The sequence below is a fragment of the Nannobrachium achirus genome (assembly GCF_963921795.1).
Source record: "Nannobrachium achirus genome assembly, chromosome: 24".
NCBI classification, from domain to species: domain Eukaryota; kingdom Metazoa; phylum Chordata; class Actinopteri; order Myctophiformes; family Myctophidae; genus Nannobrachium; species Nannobrachium achirus.
Genome location: NC_137831.1, coordinates 35,728,128 through 35,751,516, shown reverse-complemented (window position 1 = coordinate 35,751,516; position 23,389 = coordinate 35,728,128). Strand labels below are relative to the sequence as shown.

The 23,389-nt window shown below is 42.8% G+C and overlaps 1 protein-coding gene across 1 annotated transcript in view; it reads left to right on the top strand.

Annotated features, from left to right (window-relative positions):
- Nucleotides 1-2,470: 2,470 nt before the first annotated feature.
- Nucleotides 2,471-23,389, top strand: part of LOC308280260 (sodium- and chloride-dependent GABA transporter 2-like) — a gene marked incomplete at its 5' end in the record, with an annotated part of 44,478 nt that continues 23,559 nt past the window's right edge. Inside the window, 7 exons of the mRNA XM_080720521.1 lie at nucleotides 2,471-2,693; nucleotides 2,923-3,057; nucleotides 8,621-8,761; nucleotides 11,649-11,739; nucleotides 14,572-14,707; nucleotides 17,563-17,697; nucleotides 19,234-19,337. Of these exons, the coding sequence (XP_080576647.1) occupies nucleotides 2,471-2,693; nucleotides 2,923-3,057; nucleotides 8,621-8,761; nucleotides 11,649-11,739; nucleotides 14,572-14,707; nucleotides 17,563-17,697; nucleotides 19,234-19,337 (965 nt within the window). The remainder of the gene's footprint in view (nucleotides 2,694-2,922; nucleotides 3,058-8,620; nucleotides 8,762-11,648; nucleotides 11,740-14,571; nucleotides 14,708-17,562; nucleotides 17,698-19,233; nucleotides 19,338-23,389) is intronic.

The window sequence follows — 23,389 nt, the reverse complement described above, 5'->3', positions numbered from 1 at the left end:
CTGACCGGTTCTAGTGAGTATAGAGGAGCTATAGGACTGAGCAGGATAAGGATCTTGGGTGTGGGGACGCACCCATTGTTGGCTTTTACAATTTACCCTTTACCATTGTACGCATTTAGCAGACTCTCGTATTCTGAGAAACTCACAATAAGCGAGCTGTTATTATCATAACATTTTACTCGCAACATAATCACTAAAATATGCCATAAATATAAGGTGCTGGGAGTGAAAATTATGAATATAATGTAGGGCTGCCTCGGATGAAAAAATATATATATATAAAAAATATATATATATATATATATATATATATATATATATATATATATGGGTGCCCTAAGCCAAAAAAGTTTGGGAACCCCTGTATTAGTGCAATGTAGAAATACTCAGTTACCAGTAAAAAGTCAGGATTTCAAAATGTATTGAGTAATAGTACCAACAGTATTGGTATCAAAATGTACTTAAAGTGCCAAAAGTAGAAAGAAGGGGGTCCGGGGTCCGGGACAGGGGGGTCCGGGACCCCTAGGGGGTCCTCAGAGTTACTACAGGGGGTCCTCCAAATCTTTGTGTGATAGAAACTTTTTTCTTTTTTATATTAACCACTTGAACCCTGGCGTCCATATTCTGAGAACTTTAGCCAAAAATAGCAGATCTACAAGCTCACAACGCCTCGCAGGGCGAGGCGTTGTGAGCTTGTAGATCGGCTATTTTCATCAAAGAGTTGGTGTAGAGGGGGAAAAGAGCAGACAGAGTGAAAGGTCAAGTATATTAAGTATTGACGGTTCAAGTGGTTAAATATCTGAAAACACAAATTGGCATTGGCATGAATCCAAAATACACTGATGAATCTCGGAAAAGGTTCATCTCTCTCTCAACTAAGGGGTCCTTGGCCTGAAAACGTTGAGGACCTCTGGTCTAGAATGTCTCGTTTCATACAACTTCCTGGAGGGTGAATGTTGGTATACCTTTTCAAGAATAGAGAGTGAAAAGTGAGAGAGTTTGTAATCTTGGAGACAGTGCAGAACCTTGAGGTCTGCAAAGAGGAGATAACACACACAGACACACTGGCACATGCTTGTAGACACACACACACATGCACATGCTTGTAGACACACACACCCACACACACATGCGCGCGCACAAGGTCGGCCTTGAGAGGGGCATCGCAGATAAGTCTCACAGTCAAACACCAAACGGCCAGCCGAGCCAGACCAAACGGTTCTCTGATTCTGTCCCGCCAACCAACATGTGAGCAGCTTCTTTTTAACTTGTTTTTATATTTATATTTGTTTAGAGGTTGCGTTAATGGGCTTGATATTATAATGTTTGTTTTAGCATAATCCTCAACGTCGTTTCAGCTGTTGGTAAAGTAGTGGCATTTTCCAAAGTATTGGAAATGGCCGATCTACAAGCTCACGACGCATCGTGAGCTTGTAGATCGACCATTTTCACATTATATTTTTCTTTCAGTGTGTTATATATTATATTAGGGGTGGGCAATATAATCGATATGGCAATACATCGCGATAGTTTATTTGCCAATACTGTATCGATACTTCGGGCAGTAGTATCGCGATACTTTGAGGAAAATCAAATATGTTCCCATGCATAGGAACCCATGGTAGAAGTCCGGTCCTGACACTCAGCTGCCTCTAGATGTTGCTGTACTATAGTAGCTACTTCCCCTTCAGTGAGTGAGGTCTCTCGATAAAATGGCTGCGAACGACGAAAACAACAACATTAGAGCTGCGCCTTTGGCTTTTAAAGCTGATATATCGCAATAGTATCGTATCGCAAAGATTCGCAATATATCCTGATACTATTGCATCGTGACCCAAGTATCGTGATACGTATTGCATCGTGAGATTCTTGGCAATATCCACCCCTATATTATATATTTTCATTATTAATTTTAGAGGTATTAAAAAAGGTCTTAACTGCTGTGCTGCTCCTAGCGAATTAATTCCGCCGTCGGGATCAATACAGGTCTATCTATCTAAATGACTACAGCTATCCATAATCTACTTGGCCATTATTCTATCGATTACTTTTTTGTTGTTGTTGTTGTATTAATCGTATGATTGAGAAGCACTTTTTTTAAAATGATTTTGTTTCATCATCAATTTGTGGGAAAAAAAAAATCGAATTGGTTCTTTTATATTTTATTGCTTGACTAAATCGAATTGTATGATTAACTACACAAGTCAATATCACAACTTCGCTAAAATATTATGTTCACAATATACCCCCCCCCCCCCCACCTCCACACACACACACAATCAATGTTCACCCCTCCACCACACAGTCGATAATTGATAATTGATGATTAACCGTTGTACCTATCTCTGTGTGACATTGTTGTGTGTGTGTGTGTGTGTGTGTGTGTGTGTGTGCGTGCGTGTGTGCGTGTGCGTGCGTGTGTCTTCCCCCCCCATCTAGGGCTCTGTGCGTGTCTTTGCCGAAACCCCTGATGGCCGACCAGGAGGCTCCGGGACAGGGGGCCGCGCTGCTGAACGGATCCCACCACAAGGGCCTCTCCAAGGAGCCGCCGCCGGCGTCCGGAGGGGAGGAGGGCCTTCAGGCCCGGGGCCAGTGGGCCAGCAAGGCAGAGTTCATCCTGGCCGTGGCGGGGCAGATCATCGGCCTGGGCAACGTGTGGCGGTTCCCCTACCTCTGCTACAAGAACGGGGGAGGTACGTACGTTGTTCACACGGACCAGGGGTCTTCAACGCTTTCAGGCCAAGGGCCCCTTAGTTGAGAGAGAGAGATGAAGCATGGGACCCCCACAACCTGTTCATAGATTCCATATAGTTTCATTGTTTGACAGCACAATCATCAGTGTATTTTGGATTCATGTCAGTGTGTGTTTTCAGATAGTTAACCACTTGAACCGTTAATCTAGATTTGGTTGTCTCTCACCAGGCGTGTTCTTCGTGCCCTACCTGCTGTTCCTGGTGTTGTGTGGCGTTCCCCTCTTCCTGCTGGAGACGTCCCTGGGTCAGTTCACCAGCCTGGGAGGGGTCAGCGCCTGGAGGAGCATCTGTCCGCTGTTTGGAGGTAAATAAATACTGACCCCACCAGGCACGTGCACACATAGACATCAAAGGGGTCTTGAGCCGCTGCCCTTTTATCCGTCTGTAAAAAAGTGCCCTCTCCAGACCATGAATGCAGCTTTTACTATGGTTAAAGAAATGCAAATGCAGCATTCAAGAGAATTGCCTTGTCCCAACTCTCCTTAACTTGAATGCAGCGTCTTATGTTGAAAGAATTGCCTTCTCTGTGTAGAACTCTATGTTGTACGCCACATCTCCAGTATTGACTTGATAATGCTTAGTTCAGTGTGGTATCAGGCACCGGAAGGCAACGGAAATCGGGCTGCCACGCGTTGTGAGCTTGGAGGTCTGCTATTTTCGATATTTTCACCAAAAGGCCCTTTTCGAAATTTCAGCCCCTGCCTCTCTAACACTCCCTGCACGTCCCTGATACTGACCCCACAGCTGGACTGGTCACACCTTGTTTTTGACATTCCCGATTTTGGAGAATCCGATACGAATGGTTCCCCCACAAAATGACTTTTTCTATCGATTACTCACCCCATGGAGTCCTTAATTCATGGATATGTGTTTGTTTTAGTCGCATTCCTTTGCCCATGATATAGGGAACCACTGCTGGTCATCAAATGAATGGCTTAGGAATGCAAAAAAAAAGAAAAAAAGAAAGTGAACTATCCGTTTAACATTATTGCGACCGAAGGTCGCATATACTCTGAAAAACCGTGTCGCTTGAGTGTCCTTCCTTCCTTCCGTAACCTCTGTGATGTCAGTGTGATGTCAGCGAGTTGTGACATCACTTCCTGTACGGGGCGGCTACACGAAATGTGGATAACACTATATATGGAGATAGTCCAGTCCATCATGTCATATGGGACTACCGTAGCCAAAAGAGAAGGATACACAAGACTAAGAAAGACAAAAAAAGGAGGAGGAGGATAAAGATACCAAAAGGAGAGAGAAGAAAGGGTGGATGAGGTACAATGTGTCTCAGAAAAGAAAAGGAGGTGGCAACGGGGGCGGCTAGATAAAGTTATTAGGCCTGGATCCGACTTTAAGTCGACGCACAGGATTCCAGAAGTGTAGCGCTTATTCGCTCTTGTATCAAACTGGTACTCGAAACGTTCTTAGAATTTAATATATATTTTCTAAAGTAAATATGGGGGCGGCTGTGAAAAAAAGAGAAGAATAAAAAAGAAAAAAAGGAGGAGGAGGATAAAGATACCAAAAGGAGAGAGAAGAAAGGGTGGATGAGGTACAATGTGCGGTATCCTCCTTGTCAAGCTCGACGTTGGTCATTTGGACCTATACATGGAGAAATGGAGCGAACCTGTGTGGCCCAAACATGGAGATGTGGTACAGAATGACTCATATATGGGCATAAAAAGTATGTCATGTGACATCACTTCCTGTACAGACAGTCAGACAGACAGACAGACAGACAGCCATTGACTCCGGCCTAACAATGGCTACTGTCTATGACGGTAGTCCCATATGACATGATGGACTGGACTATCTCCATATATAGTGTTCTCCACATCTCCATGTTTAGGCCCTATCGCTCACACCCTAGGTGGGGTTGGCGATAGGGCCTTTCTGTGTGGAGTTTGCATGTTCTCCCCGTGTCTCCTAGGGTTGATACCCTCACAAAAACATGAACAAACTCCCCCCAGAATGACAACAACTAGAATCGTCAGAGAAACGCTGTGGTTGGCCAGATAGTCAAGAATTGGCGCGACGGTCGCATGTCTCCCTGAGGTCGCATTCCACCCTCAGGTGTCTTACTAGTGTACACTCTCAGAGTTACAGACCCATAAGGGTCCATTTGGTTTCATTTGTACACACAGTTATAGACCCCTAAGGGTCCATTTGGTATTTTGGTTCCACTCCTACACTATCAGAGTTACAGACCCGTTAATGGTCCAGTTGGTTCCATTTGCACACTCACAAAGTTACATTTGAACACATTGAAGTACCCCTGGGGGTCCCCGGACCCCACTTTGAGAACCTACTGGTTTAAACAAATCCTACATGGCACCACTTTGCGTCAATAACACGTTAACTTGGACAGCACCACCAAATCCATAATAATTTTAGGGATTTTATTATTATATTTCTCAGAAAACTGTCAAAGATGTGTAGAATCGACCTCAGGTATATTTTTGTGAATGGAAATGACAAAGGTGTATAATGTAGTTCAGGGGTCTCCAATGTTTTCAGGCCAAGGACCCCTTAGTTGAGCGAGTAATGAAGCAGGGACCCCCACAACCTTTTCATAGATTCCATATAGTTTCATTGTTTGACAGCACAATCGTCAGTGTATTTTGGTTTCATGTCAATTTGTATTTTCAGATATTTAACCACTTGAACCATCAATACTTAATAAACTTGACCTTTCACTCTGTACTTAGTCTTCTCTGTTTCCCCTCTACACCAAACCTCTTTGCCAAAAATAGCCGATCTACAAGTTGTACTTGTAGATCTGCTATTTTTGGCTAAAGGTCTCAGGATATGGACGTTAGGGACCCCCCTGTAGTATCTCTGATGGCCCCTTAGGGGTCCCGGACCCCCTGTTGAAGACCCCTGCTGTATTTCCAGACTTGTGTAGCATTGAGACATTGTGGAGTAGTTGTTTGGTTTGAGAGGCTTACTGTGTGCGTTCACGTGCAGTTTGGCTTATAGTTCCAGTGTGTAAGGGGTCATTTGGGGCCCTGCGTCTGGCACACTAAGCATTGTTCCTATCCTAACAAATCAAGGTCCTTACTCCAAGTACACACACACACACACACACACACACACACACACACACACTCACGCACTCACGCATGTTATTTACTTTGCTCTTCTTTTTGCCATTGTAGGTATTTGGCTATTTTGGGTTCGAGACATTAACACTCAGGACGCCACCATTCACTTACGCTTTATTTTGAAAAGCCCCGGAAGCTCCGTGCGTGTGCACGTGGGTGTACACTGACGATCCAGGCAGGAGATCTGTTTGTTTACAAACGGTCGCGAAAACTAAAATCCTAACCGGGGCCGACCATCACGGCATAGTGTCGCCGTGAAGACAAGCTGATCTCGGCCTCCTCGGCGTTATTTGCACCTTATTTCGAGATAAAGCCGTTTTTATGTTTCAGTATAGAATAGGAGTCAATGGATAATGGCCGCTCTCGGTTGCTTCTGGCTGCGTTGCGTCATGACGTATGCAGTTTTTTCTTTCACCAGTACCCGTGGCAAGCGTCTGAGATGCGGGTTACCATGGAAACCTTATCTCGTCTGTGAACGTGTTTGGCTACCGAGAGCAGCCAAACTGTTAAGTATTAAGAAGGCATAACTCCAACGTCAACCCTGTGAACCTAACCTCTGAATGTCTAATCCTAATCCTCACCGTGTGCACGTACGCACGTGCGCACGCACACGCATCATTCTCAGTGCGTCCTGTTACAAAGTTGACAATATAAAGTGTGTCATGGTCACATATTAATTCAGATCTACCTCACCTTATCAAACTGGTCTTGTTTGCCAACACACACACACACACACACACACACACACACACACACACACACACACACACACACACACACACACACACACACACACACACACACACACACACACACACACACACACACACAACTCTATCCCTAAACCTAACCCCTAACCCTAACCATAAACCTAACCCTAACCGTTGTGAGGACCTACTATTTTGTCCCCACACTGTCAGAGGTCCCCTGCAGGTGACTGTGTGAACATGCGTTTAGTCCCCATAAGTATAGCTAGACAAACTCACACACAGAGGCAGCCTGAATGCACTGAACTCTGTGCGCTAATAGCTTCCATGGACAGACATGCACACACATGAAATCATACACAAACCGATTACGAGTGTTCCACAAGTGTGGAGAGAGGACTTTGCTTTCTTTAAACCCTTTCCAATTTAGAATTATTTTACCTTTTATATAATTGAGTTATAGTACTTTGCTGGGTGTTTTATCTGTATTTGTATTTGTATATGTATGTATTGTCTTGTATGTACAGTATGCACTGACCTGAGCAAAACAAATTGTGGATAATAAAGACATCAATCTAATTAGAAACAGCACAAATAATTGCAGAGGCAGAATAGCACTTATGACACCCTTTTAATCTAATAAAGACATCAATCTAATTAGAAACAGCACACATGATTGCAGAGGAATGGCACTTATGACACCTTTTTAATCTAATAAAGACATCTAATTAAAACAGCACAAACGATTGCAGAGGGATAGCACTTATGACACCTTTTTAATCTAATAAAGACATCTAATTAAAACAGCACAAACGATTGCAGAGGGATAGCACTTATGACACCTTTTTAATCTAACAAAGACATCAATCTAATTAGAACAGCACACATGATTGCAGAGGAATAGCACTTATGACACCTTTTTAATCGTATCAATATGGCGCTAGAATAAACCGCATGGTGTTTTGGAGGAAGCTGTGATTGTGCGTGCATGGCAATTCATTGAACCTGGGTGAGCCTGTATGTGAAACAGGACTGACTGGACCTTGTTTAACCTTTTTCCCCCTTAAATCCTGGATGATGATGGTTCTCAAATGCGGTCCAGGGACCCCCAGGAATCCTTGAGGGGGTTCTAGGGTGTCCTCAGCAAAAAAAAGAAAAAGAAAAAAAGAAAGAAAGAAATAGTTGGCACAAACGATTTCAGATGAACGTCCGTGGCCAAAATAGTAATTTGGGAGTCCTTTAACATGAAAAAGTTTAACCGCCAGAGTGACATCATTTCAACCGATAACTCCCTGTTTCATAAACTCCAACTCACCTCTCAGAGTATAATCCAACTTTCTTGTATTCAGTTGTATCTAGTCTCATGTAGCCAGAGAACTATTCCACAATCTCCGGATGCTATTTACTGCAACTACACCTACACTGAAATCTGAGTAACGGAAGCTGGCATTTCCGTTCACAAAAATATATTTAAAAATATCTCTTCCATTGATTTGTTTTGTTTCCATTTCTGCTAAGCAGCAAGCTATAGCCTATATGCTGAGATTATTTTTTATTCATATTAGGATTAAGATTGACCAGAAGCATTTAAGAATTGTGTTGAGGTGACAGTCTGGCCACGCGTGACAATTAATTCATTAATTGTCACACAAAAAATTGCGATTAGCGATTTAATTTTGTATTTGTCGCTGAACACTGGAGCATATGAATAATTCCGGTTTGGGTTTGAAGTTGCACAGGGCAGATATGACATATAACCTAAATATACAAAGGAATGACTGGCATTTTTAATTCTTCATACCGGTACATTTATTTAAAGTGGAAATAGCCGATCTGATATTTCCATTCCTTTTTGAAAGTGTTTGAAACCATATGAACATGTCTCAACATGGAAATGATTATGACGATTATGCAAAATAATTACCTCAAATAATTGCGATTAGACGATTATTATGTAATAATTGTGACAGGTCTACGCGAGACTAAATTGTATCCAGATTATGATGGTGTGTGTGTGTGTGTGTGTGTGTGCGTGTGCGTGTGCGTATGCGTGTAGGTCTGGGGTATGCCAGTCAGGTGATGATCCTACATGGGTGTGTGTATTACATCATCATCCTGGCGTGGGCTGTCTTCTACCTGGTGCACAGCTTCCAGCCCGTACTGCCCTGGTCCCACTGTAACAACACCTGGAACACTGGTAGGTAACCATGGCAACCATCCCATCACTGCAACAACACCTGGAACGCTGGTACGTAACCATAGCAACCATCCCATCACCACAATAATACCTGGAATACTGGTAACTATAACCATGCTATACGTAAGGGATAATGAATGGCTCCGCGGTGATTGACGATACATAACAGACCGACAGCCTGATAAGTTATCAGGCTGAATATCTGTTATCGTGGAATATCAGACCTCTGATTTCAACGATTGACCAATCAGAATCAAGCATTCAAACAAGCCGGGTAATAATATATTCTACTTGTCTCACTGCGACAACACCTCTAATACTGGTAACTATAGCAACCATCACTGCAGCAACACGCGTGCGGTGAATTCACAGGACTGCGCCCGCCCGCCTCGCCGCCCCTAAACTTCTTCGTCTGAAACCCCCTTAATTGGATCAAATTAGTTCCAACTTCTTTAGGAATAATACTTTGACCCATGAAATTAGTTCCAAGATCCAATTTGTTAGATGTTACAGAACAAACCCTGACTATTTCAATGGTAAATGGTGCATTTATTTAGTGCCTTTATCCAAGGCGCTTTCAGGGTTGTTAGGGTTACTTTTAAAAAGGAATCCCCTACAGTTACAAGTTACTTTGCAAAAAAGTGTAGTCAGTAACGTAATCCGATTACCACAATTTAAAAAGTAACTACTGGTTACTTTCAGTTACTTTTGGATTACTTTTAAGCAAAACTCGATTTATTATGACTGATAACAGTATTATCATAAAATATCTAATTTTGAAGATTTGCATACTGGATAACACCACTTGTACACATACTGTAATTCACACAAAATACTGCATGTTCAGAAAATAGGTTAGATCAGGCTCTCAACCTTATTTTTTTACCAGTACCACTCAAGACAATATTTTTCTCTCCAAGTACCACCATATGATGTTAAAATACAGTAGTGTACACCTTCCCCATCCTATTCATAAGCATGCAGGCACAGTACACACAGAAGGCAAAAGTATACCTACAAACAAAATAAAGAAAAACTACTTAATAGCTTTATATGCAAATGACTGGTACTCTCTTTCTAAGCAATGGCCAAATGTTTAATGTCCATATATACTGTATACTGTACATAGAGTAGGCATATATAAGAAATATGTATATTAAGGTGCTGTACTGTTAATTTCCAATTCCAAGCATTCACTTGTGACGTCGGCCGCCTCTCAATGCAAACAACCAACCTCTGTCACTGACATACTCTTGCTGAGAACGACCAGCATCCGTTCTCCCATCAAAACAAATAAAAAATAAAATCATGTTTTACTCATAACAATCCATAGCCAGCCTCGATACAAGACTGACCTATGACTGTCTTGATCCAAGGCTAAACAAGCGAAGCTTAAACCAGCGCCCACCAAGTTACACCACTTTTTCATGTCAAGGACCCCCAAATGGACACTTATTAGCCAATGGACCCCCATTTATTCTATCTCTGACCCCAATTTATATTGTAAAATCAATGTTAATTTTAACTCTCACTGTACACAGTGAGAGTTACAGACCCATGGTCCATTTGTTTCCAAACTAGCATTTAGCTGGGGGTGCATTTAAATTGTGTACACTCTACAGACCCATAAGGGTCCATTTGGTTCCTAACTATCAATTAGCTGGGGACTCCCTGGGCTGGAACTCCCTCAAGGACCCATGTAGGTCCCCGGACCCCACTTTGAGAACCAATGGCTTAAACAAGCCACCTTTAGCCTGAAGCTAACACTAGCCAGATGCTATGGGAAACTTTATAAGGACAGCCTTTCGCTTACCGTTGTAGAAACAGCATGTGTAAGCCTTCATCGATCATATCAGTATCTCCTTCTGTCTTGTGTGCAGTTTTCCTTTCAGATGGATTGTTGTAAATATTCCATAAATCGTCCCTGAACCTATTTGTTAGTGTTAAACTTATCAGTGCTGCCATTGTAATTAAAGGCAGAAACAGCGTTCCAAAATAAGATTATTAGCTTTTATTTCCCAACAGAAAACGAATAAATGCCCAGTGTTTTCAACCAACCTCTCCACGTAACGCTCAGAGTAAAAACAACAACAACGTGTTACAATGGACCCGGTATCCCAGCCAATCACAGAGGATACGTCAAATAGTAGTCATTGATTGGCTGAGAGACGTTCCGGGTGGAAATGGTGTCAGCAGACCTACAAATTCACAATGCGTCGCGGTTAGACACGTTGTGAGCTTGTATATCTGCTATTTTCGATGCGCACCACCGTCTTACGACTGAACATAGCATAACATGCTGCTGTTCCCTGAAGCGATGCTGTGACAATGTGTACTGGTATTTCTACTTGAGTATTTTATTGTTTGGTGTTTTTATAACTTATTTGTAAAATTCATGAGGGGAGGGGGAGAATGGAATCCACCATGTAACCCCCGTCATTCACCTCCGTTACTGTAATCCAGATTACACATTTTAAAATGTAACCTAGGACTTTACAAGTTACACGTTTTTTGTAATCTGATTACGTAACGGCGTTACATGTAATCCGTTACTTAACAACCCTGGGCGCTTTACAATGATTGATTGTGCATTACATTCACCCATTTGTTCACACACGTTCACACACCGATGGCGGAGGAAACCATGTAAGGCACCAACCTGCTCATCAGGAGCAATTAGGGGTTCAGTGTCTTGCTCAAGGACTCTTCCACACCGACTCTGGGGGAGTCCGGGATCGAACTGGGAACATTACGGTTCCCAAGTGGCCGCTCTACCTCCTGAGCCACTACCGCCGCCCCTTTAGTGTTATATGGACCCACCTGACAAACCTACAGTATACTGTGTGTGTGTGCGTGCTTTCACATGCATGTGTTTGTGTGTTCGCAGAGGCCTGTTTCCTGTTTGACTCCCAGAACCAGTCGACCAATAGCATCGTGCCACCAGAGAACGCTACGTCTCCAATCATGGAGTTTTGGGAGTGAGTGACGTGTGCTTGTATTCAAAGACAATGTTGGCAGTAAATGAGTTAGATGAAGATGAATACTGATGCAAGTCCTTGACCAGACAATAATAGTAATTCAATTGAGATGTCAGACTGATTGGATTACTCTGATAAACTTTTAGACCCTCCTGAAAAATGCAATTGAATAATATACCACATAATCAGATTATGCGGGGCCGGGGGTTCCAACATTCATCTGTTAGAACTTCTCATATATTTCACCGCATAAAATTACATAAAACCCTGCATATTTCTCAACTTTCTGCATATTTTACATATTTCGCAACCGTACACATATTTCGCAATTTCACTGCATTAAAATCATGCACATTTCATCACAAAATCAAAGATTTGAACCCGCAAAATCAAGGATTTTAGCCCAAACAATCAAGATTTTTTTCCTGCGTTAGGTCTTTCCAGGGGTCCACTAATCTCATCCATAATGAACCTGTTCGCTAACTGCCTCCGTTTGCGTGCCTGATTGTCGCTGACTCGCTGTCTGCTAGAATCCTGCGGATACCGATATTCCCGATCACAGCGTTAAATCCACAAATTCTTCTATTTATTGTGTTACTGTAGCAGCATTTATGTATTTAATGATTCTTCTTACAAAACATTGACATTGTATATTAAGTATAAACATTAGGAGATTGCAGGCTGAGGTCCTTTAGTATCCAATTCAACTTGTAGGAGTTGAAGCTGAGGTTACATTCAGTCCCACAGATAAATATTGTGAAAATAGCTGATCTAGCTTGTAGATCGGCAAAGCCGATACCGATCAAAGCCGATAGAGGCAAAGCCGATACCGATAAAAGCCGATAGAGGCATTATTGGCCGATCGCGATCGCTCACCGATCAATCGGCACATGTCTATTTACTGCCAATGCTTTTTCATATTCTATCTACCTAATTTTCGAGGGCACCGTGTGCACAGCATGTGTCCAATATCAGGGAAACTTGATTTTTTTTCGGTCCGCGGCAGCGCCGGGGCTATTGGTTACCATGGTAACTTCATGGGGGGAATCATTAACGTCTGGGAACATGTTAGGCACTCCAACCTGTTTTTAACAAGAGCTTGGGTCTAAATTAGGGATGCCCCGATCAGGGTTTTTTTGCTCCCGATCCGATACCGATCAAATATTATTGCTTCCGATTCGATCCCGATCTTTCCCGATCCGATCTTTTGGCAAGGCATTAAGAAGAAAAAACAATTCTATTCATTCTATCACTTGGTTCTCAACCTTTTCAGGCCGTGACCCCCAAAATAATCATATTTTAACTGGGGACCCCCGACCCTGAAGAGTTGAGGAAGTATATTTTGTATAACACGGTTCTATTGTGAAAAATCGCACCTCTGTTCGAAGTGGAGCTGTGTGTGTGTGTGTGTGTGTGTGTGTGTGTGTGTGTGCGCGTGCGTGCGTGTGTGTGTGTGTGTGTGTGTGTGTGTGTGTGTGTGTGTGTGTGTGTGTGTGTGTGTGTGTGTGTGTGTGTGTGTGTGTGTGTGTGTGTGTGTGTGTGTGGCAGTTGATGCTCAGGGCAGGCTAGACTCAACAGCACCTCTCTGGTCACCCAGGGTACTACATACAGGCTACATACAGACCCACCCACCCACAAACATACCTACAAACATACCTACACACACGGCCACGTATAGGGAGCTTGTGTTCCACACAGCTCCAAATAGCAGATCTACATGCTCACAACGCCTCGCAACGCGAGGAGTTGTGAGCATGTAGATCGGCTATTTTCACAATTTCTGGCTTTAATATTTGACAATTTGGCCAATGTTTAATTTGTCATTTTAGAGGTATTAAAAAGTCCTTAATTTTTCACTTTCGAAATGTGCAGATACCCTCTATACACTTAAACTTTATGTTGATTTGTTTACTGTTGAGAGAGAAAACAATGTTGCACATTAAGTTAATCATCTGGGGACCCCCCCAAAATAATTTGAGGACCCCCCTGGGGGTCCCGACCCACAGGTTGAGAACCACTGAGCTAGTTGACAGTGCAGAGAGACATAATTGCCTTCCTTTGATCCATTAGCAGGGGCCAATTACTACTTATTGGCATCAGCTGCCAGCTGTACACAGAGTCTGACACAATCACCTTCCCTCTGCAGTGCTCTGTCTGTCTCATTTCTCCAAAAGCCCTTGAATATGATTGAAAATGATTAAGGATTACTGTGATTATGGTAAGCTTACATTTCATATCGCATTCACCTTACTTGTAACTTTCAGTACTCCCAGAAAATATTTTTTTGAAAAAAAAAAAAAAAAAAAAAAATTTTTTTCCCCGATTTTTTTTCCCCCCGATCTCCGATCTTATAAAAACGGCCATATCGGCGGCCGATCCGATCACGTGATCGGGATCGGGCAACACTAGTCTAAATAATAGAATGCCGATGACCCATGGTCAGGGGGAGTATTTTCTCTCTGGAGAATAACATTGGACGCCTTAGAATCGTCTCATATAAGAATTGTGCTCGATAATTACCCAATTTAATTAACTAATCAATGATTTATTTATTATAGGCTACTTTCAGAGTCCGGGCGCCCGCTGGCCTACTGGCCCAGGCGCATACCACACAGGCTTTGTGTAACCTGCCGCGGGTTGCCGGTTCGATTCCCGAGCCCGACAAGATTTGCTGCGTGTCACCCCCCATCTCTCTCCCCGTTTCCTGTCGGTCTGCTGTCCTGTCCATAAAGGCATAAAAAACATATCTTAAAAAAAAAAAAAAAAGAGTCCCTACTAGGCTTCAACTCAACTGCAGGTGTTTACGTGCGTGCGTGCCTCTCTCTCCCCCAGGCGTGAGGTGCTGCGTCTGTCCGGCAGTGTGGACGCGTCGCTGGGTCCGGTGAGCTGGAAGCTGGTGGCGTGTCTGGCCGTGGTCTGGGTGGTCTGCTACTTCTGTGTCTGGAAGGGAGTCAAGTCCACCGGCAAGGTGAGAGAGGGGGAGGAAGAAAGAAATATGTCGTCGTCGTCGGGTGGAAACCTTGTATGTCCAAATACTGTTCGTTTTGTATTTAGCATTTTGAAAATGATTCGAATAGTGAAAACTAGCCGATCTACAAGCACACAGATCGGCTGTTTTCACTACTTTTGTGTGAAAGCCTTGTATGAAGAAGCAGGGCTTTACTTGCGAAAAGAATTACAAATTTGAAACTTGGAGATACGTGGTTTCTGCTACAGTGACGAGTATGCTCGAGTAAAAGTAGCAATACCACAACTAGGGCTGTTACGATTGCACGACTTAACTGCCGCACAAATAATTGCACTTAATGATTTAATTGTGTTTTTTGGCCTTGAACATGGGAGCACATGAATAACTAGAAAAAGTGCTCCTCACTTTGATGCACCAGGCTACAGACCCCTTTTTCTTTTTTTTTTATCTCTGGGACCCTCCAATGTACACCGTAAAATCCTCAATGTTCAGTTTAACTCTGAGAGTGTACAAATGTACATATTTCTACACTCTCAGAGTTACAGACCCATAAGGCTCCATTTGGTCCCATTTGCACACGCTCAGAGTTACAGACCCCGGTTGATTCCTAACTATCAATCATTTAGCCGGGGACCCCCTGGAGCCACTTCAAGAACCCCCGTGGGGGTCCCAGGACCACACATTGAGTCCCAGCGCCCTATAAACGACCTCCATTGGTTGACTGTTTGAAGACTTTATTAGAAGTTTACATAGGAAAAGGTACAGTTTCATGACGGTACAGTTAACTAAAAGGATCGACACCTCAAAAAAGCTTTTGGGCTTGTTTTAAATTGGGGTCCTTTTTTAAACTCGTATAAATGACCCACTGACATCTATTAGGGCGAGTTCCCTGGCCAGTCAAAATGTCATCGCACAAAATACTGAACAAGTTTGTTATTTTGTTCCCTTCAACCGTGATCTGTCCTCTGCCAACACACACACACACGCACACACGGACACGCACACGCACACTCACACTCACACACACCTAAAGTCCTAAAGTAGATTTTCCTTTCTGAAAGGCTCCCACCCTGCCTCGTATACCTGCCAATGCTCTTCGCTCACTGGTGTTATTTGGAAACATGGTTTTTAACGAGTTGCATAAAATAGAAAATAAATGGAAATCATCCCACAATGACATTTGCCGGTTGGAAATGTGTGAACAATTTGATGTGATGTTGACGATTCGCCGACTGAAATATATACTGCACTATGAACCTTTCATCACCACATTTAAACGTTTTATTTGACCCTTGTATCTAGCAACCGATTTTCAGTACTTTTACTTCTACTCCACTGCTATCGCTGTCAAAGTGTTAAGTAAAAAAACGTGACTACTTTTTCCTGCACTGATTATTATTGTCAACCGTCAGGTCGCAGTTACTATCAAAACATCCACTGGCTGTCTGTCAGTCTGTCAGTCAGGTCAGGTCACACTTTTCCCCTACTCATATCTCCGCCACCGTTGCCCCTATCCATGCCAAACTTTGCACACACACTCCTTGGCTGCCAAACCACAACCTCCACCTCATTTCTCACATGGCCCTCTTCTAGCGCCACCATGAGGCAGATTCTTGCAAAACATATTTTTGGACACAGATTTTGCCCTAAAATCACACAAAGCGGTACACAGTATGTCTAGAGCCATGTCATCAACATGGATCTGTCCCATTTAGCGCCACCATCAGGCCGATTTCTTCGAACACATTTTTGGACACTGCTCCTACAGATTTTGCCCTAAAATCACGCAAAGCGCTACATAGTATGTCTAGACGAACCAATGGCACTTACAGGCCTATTTGTGTATACATGTGACCTGACGGTCGCTTATCTCCCGATTAGGGAGTCTTACTGGTTATTATTATTGTGCAGTTAAAGTGTGTTGCTGACCACTCCTCTGTGCACATTGCAGGTGGTGTACGTGACCGCTAGAGATGGGACGATATAAAAGTTTCATATCACGATTACTGTGACAAAAGAAATTGCGATTTACGATATCGCGATAATCAAAATCCATTATCCTGGGGCGGAACATTTGTCAAAAAATAGCCGATCTACAAGCTCACAACGCGCGGCTATTTTTGGGCAAAGACATTTGATAGAGAGTGAAAAAAAGACCATTACGGTATATTCTAAGTACCTTTTACCAATAAATAGAGGGTTTAAGTGGTACCGGATATGCAGCTCGGCAAATAAAAGGTGAATTGATCCCAGTGCATGACGGAGGACGATATCACGATAAATTAAATCTCCACAATACGATTATTGTGAGTGTTTTTTTTATCACAATAAACGATAATATCGCTTATCGTTCCATCCCTAGTATCGTGTGGCCAGACTGTTGCCTCCGCGATTTGCAAATGCTCCCGTCAACAGTCTGGGGCACGGAAATAGATACGATGACTGCGAGATAGAGCGGATGTGATGCAACCGCTCCCTTGGTGCAGTAGCAATAACAAGTCCTACTGGAAGCGTTATGCCTCCTTTCAATATTTTTGTGGGGATTATTTCGTCTTTCTCTGGTGTTGTTGGTGTTACTTCCATGATGTGTTCAAATGTTTTCTTAAACTATACGCGCATAACAAGAATATGCTGCTTGAATGACTCTGTCTGTGCGAGTGTGCTTCTGTTATGTTTCCAGTGGGACTACAGTTCCGTCAACCTCCGTGCAGCAGTGGCTACTTCGGATACTCGCCGTTCGGGAGCTGCCGTTCCAGACTCTATTTAGCATTCAGAGATTGTGGAATAGTTGTCTGGCTACGCGAGACTAGTCCATCCCTAGTTACCACTCCTCTCTCTCTGTGTGCACATTGCAGGTGGTGTACGTGACGGCTACCTTCCCCTACGTCATGCTGCTGGTGCTGCTGGTGCGAGGCGCCACACTCCCTGGCGCCGCCCAGGGCATGATCTACTACCTCCAACCCAACCACACCCGCCTGGCCGACCCACAGGTACTGGGATTGTACGCTTTGGACTTGAATTGCATATCGCGTTGAGCATGGGTCTTCAACAGGGGGTCCGGGGACCCCTAGGGGGTCCTCAGAGTTACTACAGGGGGTCCTCCAAATCTTTGAGCGATAGAAAGTTTTTTTTTTCTTCTTCTTTTTTATATTAACCTCTTGAACCCTAGTGTCCATATTCGGAGAACTTTAGCCAAAAATAGCAGATCTACAAGCTGAAAACGCCTCGCGCTGCGAGGCGTTGTAAGCTTGTAGATCGGCTATTTTCGGCAAAGAGCTTTGGTGTAGATGGGAAAAAGAGCAGACTAAGTACAGAGTGAAAGGTCAAGTTTATTAAGTATTGACGGTTCAAGTGGTTAAATATCTGAAAACACAAATTGACATGAATCCAAAATACATTGATGATTGTGCTGTCAAACAATGAAACTATATGGAATCTATGATAAGGTTGTGGGGGTCCCTGCTTCATCTCTTTCTCAACTAAGGGGCCCTGGCGTTGACTATTAACCCATTAAGACCTGGAATTATTTTATCCTTTAAGGCCCTCTTACATCTAATAACTTTGAAAAGATTTCTCAGTCGTAATAAAATCATTCGGTCGTTACTCAATCGTGAGGTGGTGTCCGACCCGATTTTTACCACATTTCACCCAGGTTCTGTCAACATCGCGAACATTTTTGCAAATCTTTGAATATATCTCTTTAAAACTGTAACTCAAATATTTGCTTCTAGGGGGCCCCTGATACATAGTATTTTAAGACGGGGTCGGTGGCCAATTACTTATAATTCTAGGGGTCCTTGATATGAGACGTTTTGAGAACCACATAGAAACATGCATTTTTCAGGCAAACATTGATCAAAATAACAATTCTTCTTCTCTGTTTAGACTTATAAATTAAGTAACGCAGCTGTTTAACAGTCATTCAACAATTCAATATTTTTGAGAACCACTGTGCTATTCCCTAAGCGTTCTGAAAAATATAATGTTGAGAGTCTTAGTCTTTTGAATAACACAACGTTTAGTTCTAGTCATCTGAAAGTCTTAGTCTAGGCTTAAGCCCTTTGCACACAGGCGCGTTTATCCGCACGGATAAAACGGACAATTTCATTTTTTTTAAAAGAAAACAATGATTCTCTACGACCTCATGCACACCGGATCCGAATTAGCCGTGCGACGAGTGGCTGCGGCCGTGCGTTTTTTCTCTCGATCGAACCCAGTTCGATTTGTGCGTCTTGTCGCATGCGGTAAAAAACTCATCACTCCTTTTATGACTCCTTTTGGCATCCGCAGCGCCGATTCCGCACAGCATTGCACACCAAATCCAATGCGTTTTATTCATGCAGCAAACGGAAAAAACGCAACTGTCCTGTGTGCAAAGGGCTTTAGTCGACTAAATATCAAAATCGTAGTCTTTTACACTTCTCCTCTCCCCTCCCCTCCCCTCTCCTCTCCTCTCCTCTCCTCTCCTCTCCTCTCCTCTCCTCTCCTCTCCTCCCCTCCCCTCCCCTCCCCTCCCCTCCCCTCAGGTATGGATGGATGCAGGGACTCAGATATTTTTCTCATATGGGATATGTCTGGGCAGTCTGACGGCCCTGGGCAGCTACAACAAGTACAACAATGACTGCTACAAGTAATACTCACGCACACACACGCTCTCTCTCACTCACTCACTCACGCACACGCGTAATATACAATATGTCAGGCAGTGTCCAAAAAACACCTCCCTTGTTATCCAGGTACGCCTTTAGGAAATGGAGAAAAGGACCTGAGTTACAGTGGATCCAAATGTAGTTATTATTTAATCACAAGCTCTTGGTTATGCGTGTAGTCGGGGAGCCACAGGCCCAAAAGCTCAAAGAATAGGGTTTTACCTTTGATGTCATGACATACTTTTTATTTTTGTTTTTCTATTCATTTGGTCATTAAGGTACACAGAATGAGAGGCCTGCTCTGCCGGAAACATTGCGAAAAAAGGTTATGGCCATTTGTATATTCACTCCATCGACTTCACTATACAGGAAAAGAATACAAAAAATTAATATTCTTTAAGTAGCATGGAGGGGTCAAACTAGTAGTACAGGCAATCTAAGAAAAAAAATGGGCCAACCTTGAACAAATTGCAACACAAACTCTTTCAACTTTTTTTGTTTCATAAATATGTTAGTAATAACATATCAAAAGTCCTAAGAAATCCAAGTGGTGGAACATAGTGAAAAATGCTGAAATAGGTGATGTCACAATTCCCTATTGATGCCCATGTTAAAAATTGATTTAGTTTTGATGAAGTTGTCTTAGCTGTTGTCCAAAGAAAAGGTTCAATACTTTCCAGAATTACCTAGAAACTGTGTTGGATGCAGTAAATTGATTGTTCAAAGGGAAATTGTTAATATTATAGCCATTTTGTGAGAAAAAAAAGGGACAAACTTCACCCAAGAGAAAATCTGAAATATGGTTTATGAATGCAATAAAAGGTAAAACTATAAACACAAGTTATAAAAGCAATGTTGTCATTATATTTAAACTATTCATCATCATCATCATCATCAGTTTCAATCAGACATGTGTTTGCACACTCCATGTCTTTGCAGTTTGCACATGCAACAGAGCAGTCAATGCCATGCTTCTTGCAAGTGCACCTCAGACTACTGCAGTCTGTCTTGCATGTGCATCTGATGACCTGTAGCAGTTCCTGTGGAGCTGGAGGTATGTCTGTCTGGACAGGGACAAGCCCCCCATCATTCTCTTCCCATCCCCATTCTTGCGGCAGGAGCTCACATGCAGTTCCCTTCCACTGCTGCACTTGGTAGTACACACAGAGACTGTGAAGTCCAAACTCAGCAGAGGAAGAGAACTACACTTCCCAGAATACAGCAGCAAAATGGCCGCCCACCTAATTGGGAGCACCTGAAAAGGAGTGGAGGTGAATGAGCATTCAGGCAAACAATCCCCAGGGAGCAGAAGCTCTAGAGAGGGATAGGCTTCACAGGACCAAATACCAAGTTCCACTCAACTGAATTCAGCCCAAAGACACCAATGGTTGGTCAAAATGTTTATCTACTTTGTAATGTTTAAATGCTGCTTGAATGTGTTCATGTTTGGCTGCTGGGGTTTAATTTGTTTGCCTGACATTGCAGCATTGCTTTCATTTAGCTTTGAAAGCCCCTTTGTGCTTTAAGTTAAGAGTTTAAAGGGTTAAAAGGTTAAAAGCTGAAATGTTTAACATTAAGAAGATTTAAAATGTAAAAGGTTAAGTTTAAAAGTAATGTCATTGACAAAGTCCGATCTCCAAGCTCAGATCAGTTATCCTTTTCCATTTAAAGGGCTTTTCTATGCTCAAAGGGCTGAAATGGGCTATTTCGTTTAAAATGCTAAAAGTATAAAAACAATTGGAAGTTAAAAATGCTCATTTAAAAGCTTATTTATTTGGAATTGCCATGTTAAAAGGTTCAAAGTGCCAAGTGAAAAGGGGCAGATGTACAAGCTCGTAGATCAGCTATTTATGTTTATTCCTTAAATGGATTTAATTGAAAACATGTATTTAAAATGTTGACTTAAAATAATGAATGTTTAAACATTGAGTGATTTAGCAAACTGGTATTATTTAGTCTAAACATTTAAGTGACTTAGTAAATGGTTTGTAAAACAGTTTGTTTAGAGTGTTAGAATTTAACCTTACTGTTTGAAAACATGTGCCAGAAAACATTTAATTGGGTTAATGTCTAAAACCTTAACCTAATTGACTTAAAGTCTAAAAGGTAAAACATTTAAATACTTAATTACTTACCTTTACCTTAAACACTTTGAATTACCTTACTTACCTTTAAATAATACTTACCTTTAAATAAATTACTTACCTTAAAAGCTTAAATACTGTTTAAAAGCTTAAATACTGTTTAAAAGCTTAAATTACTGTTTAAAAGGTTAATATCTTAAATACTTACCGTTTAAATACTTAACCGTTTTAAAAGCTTACTTATTTAAGACATTTAAGTTGACTTTTGAAATCATTGTTTAAAACCAGTGTTTAGAAGAAATGCTATAATTTGTTGTAAATTACATGTTGATAACCAATGTTTCTTTCTGTATTCGAAGGTTAACAACCTGATTACTGATTATTGACCCAGACCAATCAACGAATGAAGCCAACAATTCAAGAAAAGTTGGAAAATAAAGAGTTGATTTGAGTTTGGAAATCTGAGTTGCGTCCTTGTGTCCTTTTGGAGCCAGAGTCAGAGTGTGACTTGACAGTTGTTAACCAGCGGAAACAGCCTGGACCTGAAGATAAACGGCTTCGGATCCAGAAACAAGCTGTGGACGCGGAGGACAATTGAAAACCACTGCGGGCAGCCTGGACCTGAAGATAAACGGCTTTGGATCCAGACAAGCTGTGGGCGCGGAGGAAGATTGAAGACCACTGCGGGCAGCCTGGACCTGAAGATAAACGGCTTTGGATCCAGACAAGCTGTGGGCGCGGAGGAAGATTGAAGACCACTGCGGGCAGCCTGGACCTGAAGATAAACGGCTTTGGATCCAGACAAGCTGTGGGCGCGGAGGAAGATTGAAGACCACTGCGGGCAGCCTGGACCTGAAGATAAACGGCTTCGGATCCAGAGACAAGCTGTGGACGCGGAGGATGAAGATGGCGGGAGATGACGGGGAGAAGAGGGTCAAGCAACTCAAATTTGAGAGGACCATTGCAAGAAGCAGCTTCGCCAGTCAAGCCGAATATATGGAGAGAAGAGCAAGCAGAATGCTTCAATCTGAATTAAAGGAAGAGTTCACTGAACTTTCAGACCGGTTCAGAAGAATGCTCAAAGTCAATGATGACTACAAACTGCAGGCTGCAGAAGTGGCAGTGGAAGAGGCAGACCTTGTAAAAGAAGAAGAGACAAAGCTGGTGAAAATAAGAGGCATTGTACAAGCAAACTTGTGGTCAAGATATGGCAAGGGTGAGCTTGAAATGCCAATCATTGCAGCAGAAGAAGCCAATAATTATTGGCTGACTTTGGAAGGATATGAAGAATATGAAATGTTCCTAAATATCTTGGGCAAGAGGATGAAGGAGGCCATATCAGCAATGTCCATATGGAAAAGATGGATCCCTTTGGACTCAAAGAAAGATGTGGAGAGAAGACTTGAGGCCCTGAGAAGATCCCACTACAAGCTTGAGGAAAGGAGGAAATATGAATTTGTCACAGCAAGGTGGAAGTATGATTCCGGAGCAGAGAGCGAGAAAGAAACCACGCCAGCTCAAATGGTGGACATCATTACGGAGGAGGTTCCTTTACTTTGTGACGATGACGCCCAAAATGCCCTAGACGTCAACTTGGAGGACAGTGACGGAGGTACAGTGGACAGTGACGAAGTACCAGAAGAAGCCCTGAAAATAAGCCCTGTAAGCCCTGTGGAAGACGTGGAGGCTGCTGCCCCACTAGAGGCCAAGGAGAGTGAGACTCCAAAACAAAAGTGGCAGGCGACATTAGGTGTGCTAACTGGTGAAGAAGTGTTTGACAGCTGTCCAGCTGCACCCTTTGAACTCACCACCATGGACCCGCTTGGCCCTCATGAAGGGAGTGATGAGGCAAAGTGGGAGGCTACCGCACCCAAGTGGGTGAAGGTGGATATTGGGGTCAAGAAGAAAACAAGCAGCCCTGCACTTCCAGAGCAAGACAGAGGTGAGGA